Source organism: Rhagoletis zephyria, unplaced genomic scaffold (genome assembly GCF_001687245.7).
Source record: "Rhagoletis zephyria isolate East Lansing unplaced genomic scaffold, Rhagoletis_zephyria_1.1 Rzeph_scaffold_01710, whole genome shotgun sequence".
Lineage (NCBI taxonomy): Eukaryota > Metazoa > Arthropoda > Insecta > Diptera > Tephritidae > Rhagoletis > Rhagoletis zephyria.
In genome coordinates this window covers 33,238-48,226 of record NW_016158794.1, presented here as the reverse complement: position 1 = coordinate 48,226, position 14,989 = coordinate 33,238, and the positions used below count along the sequence as shown (strand labels likewise).

At 41.1% G+C, this 14,989-nt stretch overlaps 1 protein-coding gene across 1 annotated transcript; it reads right to left on the bottom strand.

Moving 5' to 3' along the window:
- Positions 1-8,298: 8,298 nt before the first annotated feature.
- LOC108364921 (uncharacterized) lies at positions 8,299-14,021 on the bottom strand. The gene is made up of 2 exons (XM_017618808.1): positions 13,948-14,021; positions 8,299-13,878 (listed from the first exon to the last, which is right to left on the bottom strand). Exon 2 carries the CDS (start codon positions 13,747-13,749, stop codon positions 8,299-8,301), a length of 5,451 nt encoding a protein of 1,816 aa, XP_017474297.1. The 5' UTR covers positions 13,750-13,878; positions 13,948-14,021.
- Between the last annotated feature and the right edge of the window lie 968 nt (positions 14,022-14,989).

The window sequence follows — 14,989 nt, the reverse complement described above, 5'->3', positions numbered from 1 at the left end:
CCTGCCTTTTTCGCTATTTGGTTTTGCCTTTTTTTGCCTTTTTTGCAATACCTAGTGCCTTTTCCGCTATTTTATTTTGCCTTTTCCAGCCTATTTCGTTATTTTATTTTGCCTTTTTATAGGTGTTTAGGTCCTAAAAATCCGTTCCCTGGTTACGAGTATTCGAAATTTAGCATTTGAAAGGAAGCTCAAGAAAAAAGAAATCAATATTTCCGCTAGCCCACTTATAACGGGTGATTTTTTTGAGGTTAGGATTTTCATGCATTAGTATTTGACAGATCACGTGGGATTTCAGACATGGTGTCAAAGAGAAAGATGCTCAGTATGCTTTGACATTTCATCATGAATAGACTTACTAACGAGCAACGCTTGCAAATCATTGAATTTTATTACCAAAATCAGTGTTCGGTTCGAAATGTGTTTCGCAAACCCAATTGCTGCGAACGGCGACGAATCGACATTTCACGGTCTTCAGCAACACTCTCAGAAACAGACGCAATATTCTCTTCTGTACGCACTGTACGCATTCGTGTGGTTGGTTTAATGTCCAATAAAGTAAACTGAGTGCGAAACTTGGTCACAATCGCATTAATTGTTTGCTCACTTGGTCGATTATGTAGACCATAAATCGGACGTAAAGCGAACCGAACACTGATTTTGGTAATAAAATTCAATGATTTGCAAGCGTTGCTCGTTAGTAAGTCTATTCATGATGAAATGTCAAAGCATACTGAGCATCTTTCTCTTTGACACCATGTCTGAAATCCCACGTGATCTGTCAAATACTAATGCATGAAAATCCTAACCTCAAAAAAATCACCCGTTATATCGATAGAAACCAAAACACCGGTTAACGTGTTCATAAATCGGTAAGTGTTAAGCTAGTTATCAAGGCGAACGTTTTCAAATTTTAATCAATTACGAAGGACCACAAAAAAATCGACGAAAGGTGAATAAAACCAGACCGTGTTTTTGGATTCGTTGAACACGAGTCTGAAGTCGGGTTTGCTCCATCACGTCAGGATTTGCTTCTTACCTCAAAACACATTGCGAAACTCAATGAACTCCTCCAAAAGGCCTTCTGAAGTACGCCCTTCTGGAAGGCCTTCTATGGGTAGCGAAGAAGAAGCCCTTCAATTGATGACAGTGAATACAAAAAAGAAAGGAATGTAGAGTGGAAGGCCTCTTAATCCTCAGGAAGGTCTTTCGGAAGGGTTTTTAATTGGTGTATTGGTAAGCAGTACGCGCTTTCACTCATCAGCACCTGGGCTCAAGCCCTGGTCAAAGCAACATCGCAAAAAAAATATATAAAAAAGGTTTTTTCTTAACAGCGGTCGTCCCTCGGCAGGCAATGGCAAACCTCCGAGTGTATTTCTGCCATGAAAAACAGCTTCTCATAAAAATACAATCGCCGTTGGGAGTCCGCGTAAACTGTAGGTCCCTCCGCTTGGTGTGACAACATCAAGGCGCACGCCACAAGTCGGAGGAGAAGCTCGGCCAAACACTAACATATGTGTAAGCGCCAATCTATTATTATTATTATTATTATTATTATGTATATGATGCATATTTAATACAGTCGGGCACGGCGAACATTTTAGCGAGCACGTTTACAACACGCATTCGTCTATTTAATTTTTGTCTGTAGTCCCGCAGAGCCCGCGGATCCCGCATGTGTAATCCCTCATTTTTCATCCCGCAAAAATGGCGCGGGATCCCGCGTTTTAGGGATTGTATTCCCTAGTTACAATAAACAAAATACAAAAGTACACAAATCGCAGTCGAAAACAGTCAAACTTTCGCCTGCTCCCCACACCAATGTGAGATCACCGCACACATGTACCCACAAAACAAGTGGTCATCCGCCCTATTGACCAGCTGGGTTTGGCTGCTGTTTCTTATTTTTTTTGGTGTTTTTCGAGCACTTGTAGTGATAAATTGCTTCAAAATAAGCAAAAAATAGTAAGGCATTAAGCAAATAAACCGATTTAGAATTAGACACATTAAGAAAAATATTTCATTATTAACCTTTCACTGAAGGAAATATTGTTGTAATAAATTTGAACAGCATGGACAATGAAAACATGTGATGGAGCGGCTCTCGGTGTTCTCGAGAGAAAGATTGGCTGGCTTCCAAAACGTATCAATACAATGTTTGGAAACTGTTATACTGCGGTATTCAAACTGTTTGTATATGCAGAGTTGCGACATATTGCAACCATATACATTGCATATTTTAAATACTCAATATACCAATGAACAATTTTTATGAATTTTCCATTTTTAAAACACCAATGGTAACCAATAACAAACGAAGCATCAACTTTGTTTCTGATGCGCTGATTGCGCTAGCGATGCGTTTCGATAAATTTTCGGATGCGTTTTGGAAAAGTATACATCGTCAACGTTACGTATGCAAAGCAATTGACGTTTTGGAAGTCAGCCATTCTGCGAATGTCGCAGACGATTTAGTATGAGCTTTACAGCGATATAGAGTCTATCACAGCCCTGCAGTACGGGGGAGCGACTACAGGACTGATCAATTGGTAGCTACCTGGTAAACTCCGTCAATTACCGACCGACTACTTGCAGTGTATATCAGCGATTACTTTTACAAGACAATGTCCTAGGCGGTAGTCACCATCGGCTCTCTCTGCACTACCGGGAGTTACTAAAGTAGTCACTTGGCTGGTTTATGGGCGCTCTCCGTCGTATTTTTTCGCTATTCTGCTTCCGACTGGTTCGACTTTGCACTACCTTGTTCACTACCACGTGCTAATAGAGTAACTACTTACCTAGGAGGCGGTGCAGTAGTGGTTCAAATATAGCGATTGACTCCAGCAGTACTGGAGCCACAGTAGCATGCTGAAATGGCTCGCTTAGGAGAGGTCTTGGAGAGTGTGTTCAGAAAATGTATTTAAGCTTCATAAACCATTAACCGGATTCTTAAAAATTAGGCTAAAGTGTTGCGAAACAAAAAAACATTTTTTTTCTTTTTCCGGTTTAAGAGGGTATATGGATGTACCTAACATATTTAGTGTTATTCTATAGACCAATACCTTTCACATGATACCTTATATATTAAGTTCCGGCTACTAGTTGGAAAGATATAGAGCTAAATGTGTTTTGGTTCGTGTCTCCACTACGAGATGCTTTGCGATGTGTGTAGCGTCTGTACGTACCTTCATTTAATTTTTTTCAAACTTTCAAGAATTAAAGTACCAAAAAAACTAAATAGGAAGGTTTTGCTCCAGGAGTTTTCGATTCGTAGGCCTTTGTGGGCGTGGCTGGTGCCTGAAATTCGGAAAAAGGCAATTTTTCAAGTACCACTGTGGTCGCACCACTGATTCCATACCATTGAAGTGGATATCAGTAGGAGGGTCTTAAAACAAGCTACATAACGCAGTCTTTTGCGTTTATAAAATATAAATATGTCATAACGTTATCGCCTGAAAACTAAAGATCGGGCTGCTGAAAATAGAGATTTCGGGCATTTTCCCAAAAACTTGTCAGTCGATTTTATTCTAGGTTTCCGCAAGTCTAGCCCAAAACCTTAGCTTTTATTTGGTATATATTTAGCTTATATCTGGGAAAACTCTTGTTGTGGAGATATTGCGATTCAAATTGAAAAAATATCGCTCCAAAAATGGTGAAATGGTTAAAAATTAACATATTCGTCTAATTTGGTTACTTTAAGATATAAAAATAACATACCCAGTTCCCCGAAAAAAGTGCCCATTCCCCGATTGCCACTTAAATCGAAATTCCCTGCAAATCGGGAAATTTCCCGCGAGTTGACAAGTTGAAGAATGCAGCTGTGCTAATCACTTAGTACATGTCTTGGAAACCACAATTTGTGTTTTTTTTTTCCCAGTCGCATGCCGAAATTGTAATATTTTTCACCATTTTAATTGTAGGTATGTACACAGTATTTAACTGTGCTAGGTTTATCACCCGCACTTCCCAGGTATGAAGACTCATACAATATTACCTACAGTTGTACATAAATATGTATGTAGGAATGCATTTAGTTCACCCAATGTGCTGCTACTAATAATAATAAATAATAGATTGGCGCTTACACATATGTTAGTGTTTGGCCGAGCTTCTCCTCCGATTGGTTGCGTGCGCCTTGATATTGTTGCACAAAGCGGAAGGACCTACAGTTTTNAATAGGAAGGTTTTGCTCCAGGAGTTTTCGATTCGTAGGCCTTTGTGGGCGTGGCTGGTGCCTGAAATTCGGAAAAAGGCAATTTTTCAAGTACCACTGTGGTCGCACCACTGATTCCATACCATTGAAGTGGATATCAGTAGGAGGGTCTTAAAACAAGCTACATAACGCAGTCTTTTGCGTTTATAAAATATAAATATGTCATAACGTTATCGCCTGAAAACTAAAGATCGGGCTGCTGAAAATAGAGATTTCGGGCATTTTCCCAAAAACTTGTCAGTCGATTTTATTCTAGGTTTCCGCAAGTCTAGCCCAAAACCTTAGCTTTTATTTGGTATATATTTAGCTTATATCTGGGAAAACTCTTGTTGTGGAGATATTGCGATTCAAATTGAAAAAATATCGCTCCAAAAATGGTGAAATGGTTAAAAATTAACATATTCGTCTAATTTGGTTACTTTAAGATATAAAAATAACATACCCAGTTCCCCGAAAAAAGTGCCCATTCCCCGATTGCCACTTAAATCGAAATTCCCTGCAAATCGGGAAATTTCCCGCGAGTTGACAAGTTGAAGAATGCAGCTGTGCTAATCACTTAGTACATGTCTTGGAAACCACAATTTGTGTTTTTTTTTTCCCAGTCGCATGCCGAAATTGTAATATTTTTCACCATTTTAATTGTAGGTATGTACACAGTATTTAACTGTGCTAGGTTTATCACCCGCACTTCCCAGGTATGAAGACTCATACAATATTACCTACAGTTGTACATAAATATGTATGTAGGAATGCATTTAGTTCACCCAATGTGCTGCTACTAATAATAATAAATAATAGATTGGCGCTTACACATATGTTAGTGTTTGGCCGAGCTTCTCCTCCGATTGGTTGCGTGCGCCTTGATATTGTTGCACAAAGCGGAAGGACCTACAGTTTTACGCCGACTCCGAATGGCGATTGTATTTTTATGAGAAGCTATTTTTCATGGCAGAAATGCACTCGGAGGTTTGCCATTGCCTGCCGAGGGACGACCGCTGTTAAGAAAAAACCTTTTTGCTATATTTTTTTTCGATGTTGCTTTGACCAGGGCTTGAATCCATGTGCTGCTTACCACTACACCACAGCGGCCGACAATGTGCCTCTCCTACTTACATAAAATTTATAAATTGCCACTGAGTAAAACTACTTGAGAAAAAACATTAGTTTAATAGCACGAGTGCAACACCGTACACGTGATAGCAGTAAAACTTCTTAAAAAAGCACATGTGTGCGCCCCACACCCCGTAGAAATCGTAACAACAATTAAACTACGAAGCAATTAGACGAATACAGTTGTTTATTGTATCCAAAGTTGGTACCAAGTTGATAAGTTTTTATCATTTCAAATAATTTTTTTTTTTAATTTTTCGAATACAAAGGATATGATCATTCTTTTTCGCTTTATTCCGTATTCGAAAAATTATATGTTTCAATGGACACATCGATTTGAATACATAATTCAGATTTAGATAACATTTTTAGCAATTTATTTGAGAAAAATAAAACATTTAGATTTTTGTTTGTATTTTGGTCGATTTTAAATTTGCTACACCAAAATAATTGATATCAAATAAAACACCTCTTTGAGGTAAAATTTTCGAGTGACGAAAGCTGACCTAGAAACACAAAATTTATGATATAAATTTCGTGACGAAAATTATACTAATTTTTTAACTGCGTACGGAAAATCTTTTTTATTTATTCGGAACGTTGCGAAATTTTCTCTACTGCTAGAAACCCAAAATAAAAAACAGAACTTTTGCAACGATTCGTATGAATATTTATTTATAATTTTTTTATGAAATTTATATCATAAATTTTGTGTTTCTAGTTCAGCTTTCGTCACTCGAAAATTTTACCTCAAAGAGGTGTTTTATTTGATATTATAGATTTAGTGCAGCGAATTAAAATCCAGCTGCTACGCTGACTAGGTCATGTGTTTCGGATGAACTGAAAGGCTCCAGCTCTGAAAGTATACAATGCGGATCGCGATGCTTTTGGAGAAGGACTTGGCTTCACTTGGCATTTCCAATTGGCGTCAGATGGCACAGCAGAGAAACGACTGGCGTGTTATTTTGGACTCGGCCAAAATCGCTTATACTATTTTCCCACTGCACTTTTAATTACTTTCCTCATTTCCCCAATTACTATCGCGAATTACCCCATTCCTACGGGTCAGTTTTACCGTTGTGCGGCCAAAGTGTCAAATTGATACTTTTTCGAGATCAATGCTCCCTGATACCGACTTTTTAAAAATAGATTTATTTTTAAATTTTTCCCAAAATCATGCGACTTTTGCTCCTTTTCTTTGATTTAAAAGTCTATATACACATTTTGACAATTCCTTCATAAATTATATTTTTCTTACGTGTATAAAAATGCTTTTAGTATTTAGTTTTCAAAGGCACTTAAAAATTACACATCTGGCCAGATTTTGAATGATTTCAACATCGTCCGAATAAATGTCCAGAAGTATCATGACCTAATGCACCGGTTTTGTAGCTTAAAATTTCCCCCAATTTATTTGTATGAAATTTATTATTTACTTAATAATGTAAGTACTTTTTTTAACTGCAATTTTCTACTAAATGTAAAATATGCATATTGCGTCTTTTTAATATACTAGTGTCACCAATACGAACTCCTTTATGCGAATTACTATTTTAAAGTCCACCAGCATAATTTATAGTGTTTTACAGGAAAACTGAAAATCGAATTATGACCGTTAATGCCGGATTGATTAATGCTAATTCTACAAGGTCTCCTCCAAAGTTTTTCAGTTGCTTTTGAAATTAAACCGAAAAAGGAACCTCGATTTTCATTTATAAACAATATAGATAGATGTTCGTCACTGACATCAAACATATACCAATTCAGACTGTAAATAAGTTTTTCGATTATATTTGTGTGAGAGCCACTTGGAGGTTAAAAACTAAATTGCCCTCATCTGCATAAACTCTTTCTTTTTTTAATCATAATCGTTAACGGCTGAGAGAGTATCTGGAAGGTTTGCAACAAAATATAATATTTCTTTCTCTAACGGCGGTTTCACACGGGTTTTTGTCAAGACTGGGCCACAGCCCAATATCTTCTCATCACACGACTGGGCTACCAGGTTATACCAAATTTTATGTTACTAATATGAGTTCTAAAAGTGAAACAAATATGATCATAAATATGAAGGATAGTTCTCAATCCCTACGCTACGTATCGGAAGACAAACCACTAATCCTTCTAAAATTTTTGCACAAAACAACAATCATTCAACGCGATTTTAAAATCTGGGAGAAAATGGTTCCCAATTGAATGTAGGTATATATAATATCTACATTACCTTAAATAAGTGGTTCCAGAGATAACCGATGTGATAATTTCAGTTTATATGGGCGGTGCCACGCCCCCTATTCCGGAATCTACTACTATTCGCCATAAGTACGGTATTGACAACAAATGTTGCTGTGTCAAATTTCGAGACGTTAGCATCAGCGGTTCCAGAGATACGCAATGAGAAGTTCAGTTTGTATGACCGGTGCAATGCCCCCTTTCCCATTATCTACCACTTTTCGCCATAAGTACGTGATTGATATCATTAATAGCTGTGTCAAATTTCAACACGTTAGCACGGCTCCAGAGATAAGCGATATAAGAATTTCAGTTTGTATGGGCGGTGCCGCGCCCCCTCTTCCAGAACCCACCACTTTTCGCCATAGGTACGGTGTTGGTTCTACCAATTTTATAAGTTCGTGAAACGACTTTAAAAGCTTTATTTCAAAAAAGGTTACAATTAGATTCGTATTCAATATTTCATTATTTAATTTTAATATACTCACATTTGGTTTTCCCAACCGCACGTGTTTTCAGTCGTAAGCAAAAGAAAAAGAAATTTACCAAAAAGGAAGTAATATGTGAAAGGAAGTAGTAAAGGGTTACCTAGTTGCGCTTAAACAAACGAAGTTAAAGCGTTGCCTGATAGGTTTATTGTGCGGTCTGAAAACCAAGTATGAGTTTAAGCGAATTGATTAGCCAGTGACGGTGTTTCCAACATTCTCCCCCCGGTATCTCCCTCATGAAGGAATACCCCTGTACATTTAAACACCGGCTCGAGATACGTCCAATACGGCTAATTTCGTTGCTGGCCGATGATACTGTCCCTGCGTAGTTCGAACGATGGCACTTCTGACCTGGCCATCCTTTCCTGGTATTGTAGATACGACGACGCCTTTTGGCCAGGAATAGCGTGGTGAGTTTGGGTCGACAATGACGACTACGTTTCCAACTTCAATCGGCTTGGCTTTTTCGAACCAGTTGGTTCTTCGTGTTAGCATGGGTAAAACTTCTGCCACCCATCTCTTCCAAAACATTTCTGCGAGGTGCTGAGAGTGTCGCCACGAGGCGCGAGCAAATTGGTCCGCACTTTTAAAATTCCCAACTGGTTTGAGACCCGACGATGAGCCCAGCAGGAAATGGTTGGGTGTTAGTGCCTCTTGGTCGGCAGTGTCGAGGGCCAGATACGTTAAAGGTCGGCTGTTTACTATTTGTTCCACCTCGAGGAACAGGTTTTGGAGCCTTTCATTGGACATTCTTGTTGCAGGCGTCACAATCTGGTACATAACCACCTTTATAGAGCGCACCATGCGCTCCCATGCCCCTCCCATATGAGGCGTTGCGGGTGGAATGAATGTCCATTTGGTGTACGTGTTGGTAAACTCAGCTTCTAGGCCTGCAAAGTCAACTTGCGATAGCGATTCTCGCAGCTCTTTTTCCGTCGCTCTCAGATTTGTTCCGTTGTCGCTAAAGAACTGTCTCGGAGTCCCTCTTCGTGCGATGAAGTTGCGCACAACAATACAACAGGAGCTGGTGGTCAGGCTGTATGCCATTTCGACGTGCACCGCGCGGCACGTCATACATGTAAACACCACACCATAGCGCTTTTCAGTGCGCCTTCCGATGGTAACCAAGAAAGGTCCAAAAAAATCCACCCCTACGTGGGTGAACGGTCGGGTGTAGGGCGACAACCGTGCTTCAGGCAGGTCGGCCATCTCGGGTGAATGCGGACGAGCCTCGTTAATCTTGCACACTTGACAATGTTTTCGCACCGACCGTAATAACGTTCTCAACCCTGGTATGTAGAACTTCTGAAACAGTTCATTGATTACGGTCTCATGGTTTGAATGTTTCCACTTTCTATGATACCAGTCGACTATCAGTCTAGTGATCATATGCACTTTCGGTAGTATGATTGGGTTTTTCATATCATTACTTATAAAATCTGCTCTTTCTAGTCGACTGCGCATTCTTACTGTCGTTTTCTGGTCTAAAAACGGCGAGAGTTTACGTATAGGGCTTGTTTTAGGCATGGAGCATGCTGGGTTCTGACGCAGCATTTTAATTTCTTTATGAAAGGCTTGGGCTTGGGCAAGGCGATATAAATAGGTCTCGCTCCAGGCTAACTCGTCGGTGCTAAGGCTACCTCTAATAGGGATGCCACCTAACTTATTTACAAATCGCTTAACGTACGCCACACTTCGGTGTAGGCGTTCCCATTTTGAAAAACGGCTAAGATCTATCAAAGGCTGATCTTCTACTACATTAATTGAGACTAGTTCTGGTCGTAGTTCCCCATGCTCGTGCTGTCCATCTTCTTGTTGATTGCTTTCAAAGCTTGGCCATGTCTCAACTGACTGACGGAGGAACGCAGGTCCGGAGATCCATTGTCCAGCCATCGAAAAATCAGGTACTGGGGTCGCCTTCGTTCCTAAGTCGGCGACGTTCAATTTCGAAGGCACGTAGCTCCACTGTGATATATCGGTAGACTCCTGCACTTCTCCCACTCGAAACATAACGAATTGCTTATATCCTCTAGGTTCGGAGCGCAACCACGAGAGAACGGTTTTGGAGTCCGTCCAATAGCGCACACGATCGATTTTGCTGTCGAGTGCTTTTACCACCGCATTCCCTAGCCTCGCACCCATCACCGCAGCGAGCAGCTCCATTCGAGGTATAGATACAGGGCGCAAAGGTGCGACCTTCGATTTGGAACACACCAACGATACTTCGACGTCCTCACCTGTCCCGATCCTCAGATACGTTACCGCGGCGTAAGCGTTTTCGCCAGCGTCTACAAATACATGCAGCTCGATATTGCTTGCTTGGCTGCTCGCTATACTGAAATAGCATCTGGGCACCTTCATATTTTGAACTTGTGGAAGAAAGGATAACCACTTCATCCACTCACCTGACAACTGCTCCGGTATAGAATCGTCCCATCCAATACCACTTCGCCATACCTTCTGAAGTAAAATTTTAGCGTCGATTAAGAAAAAGGTTAATAGCCCCAACGGGTCAAATATAGACATCAGCAATCTTAACAGCTCCCTCTTTGTTGGAAGCTTAGCTCCTCGCAGAATTTCATCGTTGGCCTTCGTGAATTTCAAATTGTATGTGAGTGTGTCATCAGACGTCTGCCACCACATGCCTAGCACCTTACTTGCTTCAACTACCTGATCTACTCGTTTGGCAGCGCCACAAAATTCGCGTGCATCGCCTGCTTCCCCTAAGGCTTCGACGACATCTTTGGAGTTGGATAGCCAACCTCGAATATGAAAATTTGCGTGCTTGTGGATCGCACGAACACTCGTAGCCAATTGAACCGCTTCGTCAATCGTATCAACGCTGTCGAGCATATCATCGACGTAATGCCTCTCCAAAATACTTTTAGCTGCTTTTGGGTGCGTATCGGCGAACTCTAAAGCGTTTAAATTTTTCACAACTTGAGCTAGGGATGGCGAACAGCTTGCCCCAAAACTCATCACTAACAACATGTAGACATCTGGTGGACGAGCATCCTCACAGTTTCTCCACAGGAAACGCTGCGACTGCTGATCTTCTTCATCGATGTGCACTCTGTGAAACATTTCGCAGATATCGCCACACAACCCAATTTTCCCTATCCGGAAATTAAGTAAAACATCAAAGAGAGAGGTCAATAAGTCTGGGCCCTTGTCCAGGCATGAATTCAAGGAGAGCCCTTTGTACTCCGCAGCTGCATCCCACACTATTCTGACCTTCTGTGGTTTATTTGGATTTCGCACCGCAAATATTGGCAAATACCACTTCCGAGGATGATAGGCGGAAATCTCGCTTGTGCTTAATTTGCGAATGTACCCCTTTTCCTCCATTGAGCGAATATGTTCATTTACAAGTAACCTAAGATCGGGAGACGATTCTAACTTTCTCTCGAAGCATGTGAGTCTACGCAAAGCCACGGGATAGTTGTCTGGCATAGTAGTGCTCTCCGACTTCCATAGCAGCTTTGCTACGAAGTGTTCTCCCTTGCGCTTAACGTTGCCTCGCATTTCATTTAACTCTGTACTTTGAAACTGATTATTTTCCCGGTCATTACAATTTTTCTCCAGGGACATGTACTCTGTGACCAACTTTTGCAAGGCTACATCGTCATCACACTCACAAACATGTAGCTGCATATTGTCAACGTTCTGTTGTTCGTCGGTATTTATGACACCATAAACGGTCCATCCAAGGCGGGTTTTGGTGGCAGCTGGCTCATGCGCTTTGCCTTCACGAAACTTAAGTGGCATCATCACATTTTTGTTGCTTAATCCAATTATTAATTGTGGCACAACGTTGCGGTATGACTCAACTGGAATTCCCCTTAGATGTTTATGTAATCCTGCAAGCTCCGTAATATCCATTGTTTGAAGTGGAAGATCAAGCGCATCCACGGAGCGTACGTTACGCAGAGTAAGCCTCTTTTGCTTCCCACGCGGCGATACATCTAAATCGATCCAATCGGAGTCCCGCTGTACACGTACCGTGCCGTCTGTCCATTTAAGACACAAATCTGCTTTAGCACCTTGCACCTGCAAACGTTGCAACACACTTTTCTCAATAAGAGTTGGGCCGGATCCATCGTCTAAAAGGGCATAAACGTCACATGACGTGCCTCTTCCATAAATCGTTATTGGTACAACACGGTAAAGCGTGTTACTTACTTCTTTGTGATGAGCCACAATTGCTGTTTGAGCATCGAAGGTTTTGTGTAAAAGCGGGTGATGTTTGTAGGTGCAACCGTTCACGCCGCATGCTTTCCTCTCACGACAGCTTCTCGCATCGTGTTTTCGTAAACATAACCTACAAAGCTGCAACCTACGTACCTCATTCCATTTTTCGTCATAACCTAAGTTTTTGAACTTATCGCATTTTAAAATAACATGAGATTCTTTGCATAAATAGCATGATAATTTGGGTTTAACCCGTTCGGCGAATTCTCTGCTAGCATTCTTCTCCTCCGCATGAACACTTACCCGATGAGCTTTGCGTTTCTCCGACTCAGGATTGCTAGCAGAAAGAACTGATGTAACGTTGCTGGCAGCGTCTGCCAAGTCGAACAGCCAATCGCTAAACGCCTTCAGATTAGCGTCTGAAGACGGCCTAGAAAACATTGCCCATTGTAGGCGCATTTGAGCTGGCAACTTTTCAACTAGTTCTTGTATCAACACAGGATTTGTCATATGGGACTGGAGCCCTGATGCCTCCATAGTAGCGGCTACATTTTTTACTTCAAGCGCGAAAGTTATGAGAGTATCGAGCTTATTTACATTAACAGGCGCAGACGAGCGTAACTTCCCTAAGAGACTGTTTATTATTTGCTCTGGTTTACCAAAAATCATCCGTAGCGTGGAAATTATTTCGGGTACAAGTTCGGGGATCATAAGTTTACTACTAACGTACTCAAGCGCCTTACCTTTTAAAGCGCGTTGCAAACGAAGCAGATTTTCATCGTGGGTAAATCCACAAAGTCGCGTGGAATTCTGAAAGCTGCTCAGAAACAGAGGCCACTCCTCTGCTTTGCCACTAAACACAGGGAGATCTTTTGACACCACGTGTCGCGAACTAATTTGCTGCGCATTCAAGCCTCCAGCATTTACTTCTGACGTTGTGCGTGCCTGCATTTGCGCCTCGTTGCGCCCTCTGCCTGTAACTACCCTATCGTGCATAGCACCTGTTCCAAGCTGCCCTTCCTTAGCCCTACCTATCTCGCCCTGACCCTTGCCACTTGCCCATTCAGCGGTGCGATGCACCTTCAGCGCATTCAAATCGGTGTCGTCGTCTGACTCTTCTGAGCTTTCATATCTCCGCATAATCTTATATTTCCGTTCTAAGTATAATAGCTCTGCCTTTTTTCGCTCCTCTAAAAGAGCTAATTCATAATGCATACTGCGCTTCGATTTCGCAGAGCCCTGCTTACTTGCCCTATCATCATTTTCACCTACCTTTTCATGGCCTTGCTTTTCATGTTCGGTTAACTGCTGATTTGGTGTAGTAAGTGTTTTTGATACATTTGACGTGGCTACCGCAACACACTTTTTGCAACTCCATGCTTTGTCAGCAATATCTTCAGAGACTCCTGCACAGATGAAATGTGTCCACTCATCGCACACATCGCACTGCACCATTTCTTCGTTCTCCGGCTCATGACATACAGCACAATTTACTGTTCCTACTATCGTGCGCACCATATTAACTAGTTGGACGTTTTACAGCAGGCAAACAGGTGTTTATAACCTCCAAACGACAAATCGCACCACAAATCTTTTAAAGATTGTTGGTTCTACCAATTTTATAAGTTCGTGAAACGACTTTAAAAGCTTTATTTCAAAAAAGGTTACAATTAGATTCGTATTCAATATTTCATTATTTAATTTTAATTTACTCACATTTGGTTTTCCCAACCGCACGTTTTTTCAGTCGTAAGCAAAAGAAAAAGAAATTTACCAAAAAGGAAGTAATATGTGAAAGGAAGTAGTAAAGGGTTACCTAGTTGCGCTTAAACAAACGAAGTTAAAGCGTTGCCTGATAGGTTTATTGTGCGGTCTGAAAACCAAGTATGAGTTTAAGCGAATTGATTAGCCAGTGACGGTGTTTCCAACAGGTACGGTATTGACAACATACGATGCTGTGTCCAATTTCACGACGTTAGCATAGGCGGTTCCAGAAATAAGCGATATGAGAATTTCAGTTTAAATGGGCGGCGCCACGCCCCCTTTTCCAAAATCTACCACTTTTCGCCATAAGTACGGTATTGACAAAATATGCTGCTGTGCCCAATTTCAGGACGTTAGCATAAGTGGTTCCAGAGATAAGCGAGATAAGAATATCAGTTTGTATGGTCGGTGCCAAGCCCCTTTTCCAGAATCTACCACTTTTCGCCATAAGGTCGTGATTTATATCATAAATAGCTGTGTCAATTTTTAGGACGTTAGCATAAGTGGTTCCAGAGCTAAGCGATATAAGAATTTCAGTTTATATGGGCGGTGCCACGCCCCCTTTCCTGGTATCTACTTCTTTTCGCCATAAATACGTAATTGATATCATAAATAGCTGTGCTAAATTTCAGGACGTTAGCATAAGTAGTTCCAGAGATAAGCGATATAAGAATTTCAGTTTGTATGGGTGGTGCCACGCCCCCTTTTCCAAAATCTACCACTCTTCTCCGAAAGTACGGTATTGACAACATATGTTGCTGTGTCCAATTTCAGGACGTTATCATAGGCTGTTCCAGCGATAAGCGATATGAGAATTTCAGTTTGTATGGTCGGTGCCACGCCCCCTTTTCCAAAATCTACCACTTTTTGCCATAAGTACGTGATTGATATCATAAATAGCTGTGTCAAATTTCAGGACGTTAGCATAAGCGGTTCCAGAGATAAGCGATATGAGAATTTCAGTTTGTATGGTCGGTGCCACGCCCCCTTTTCC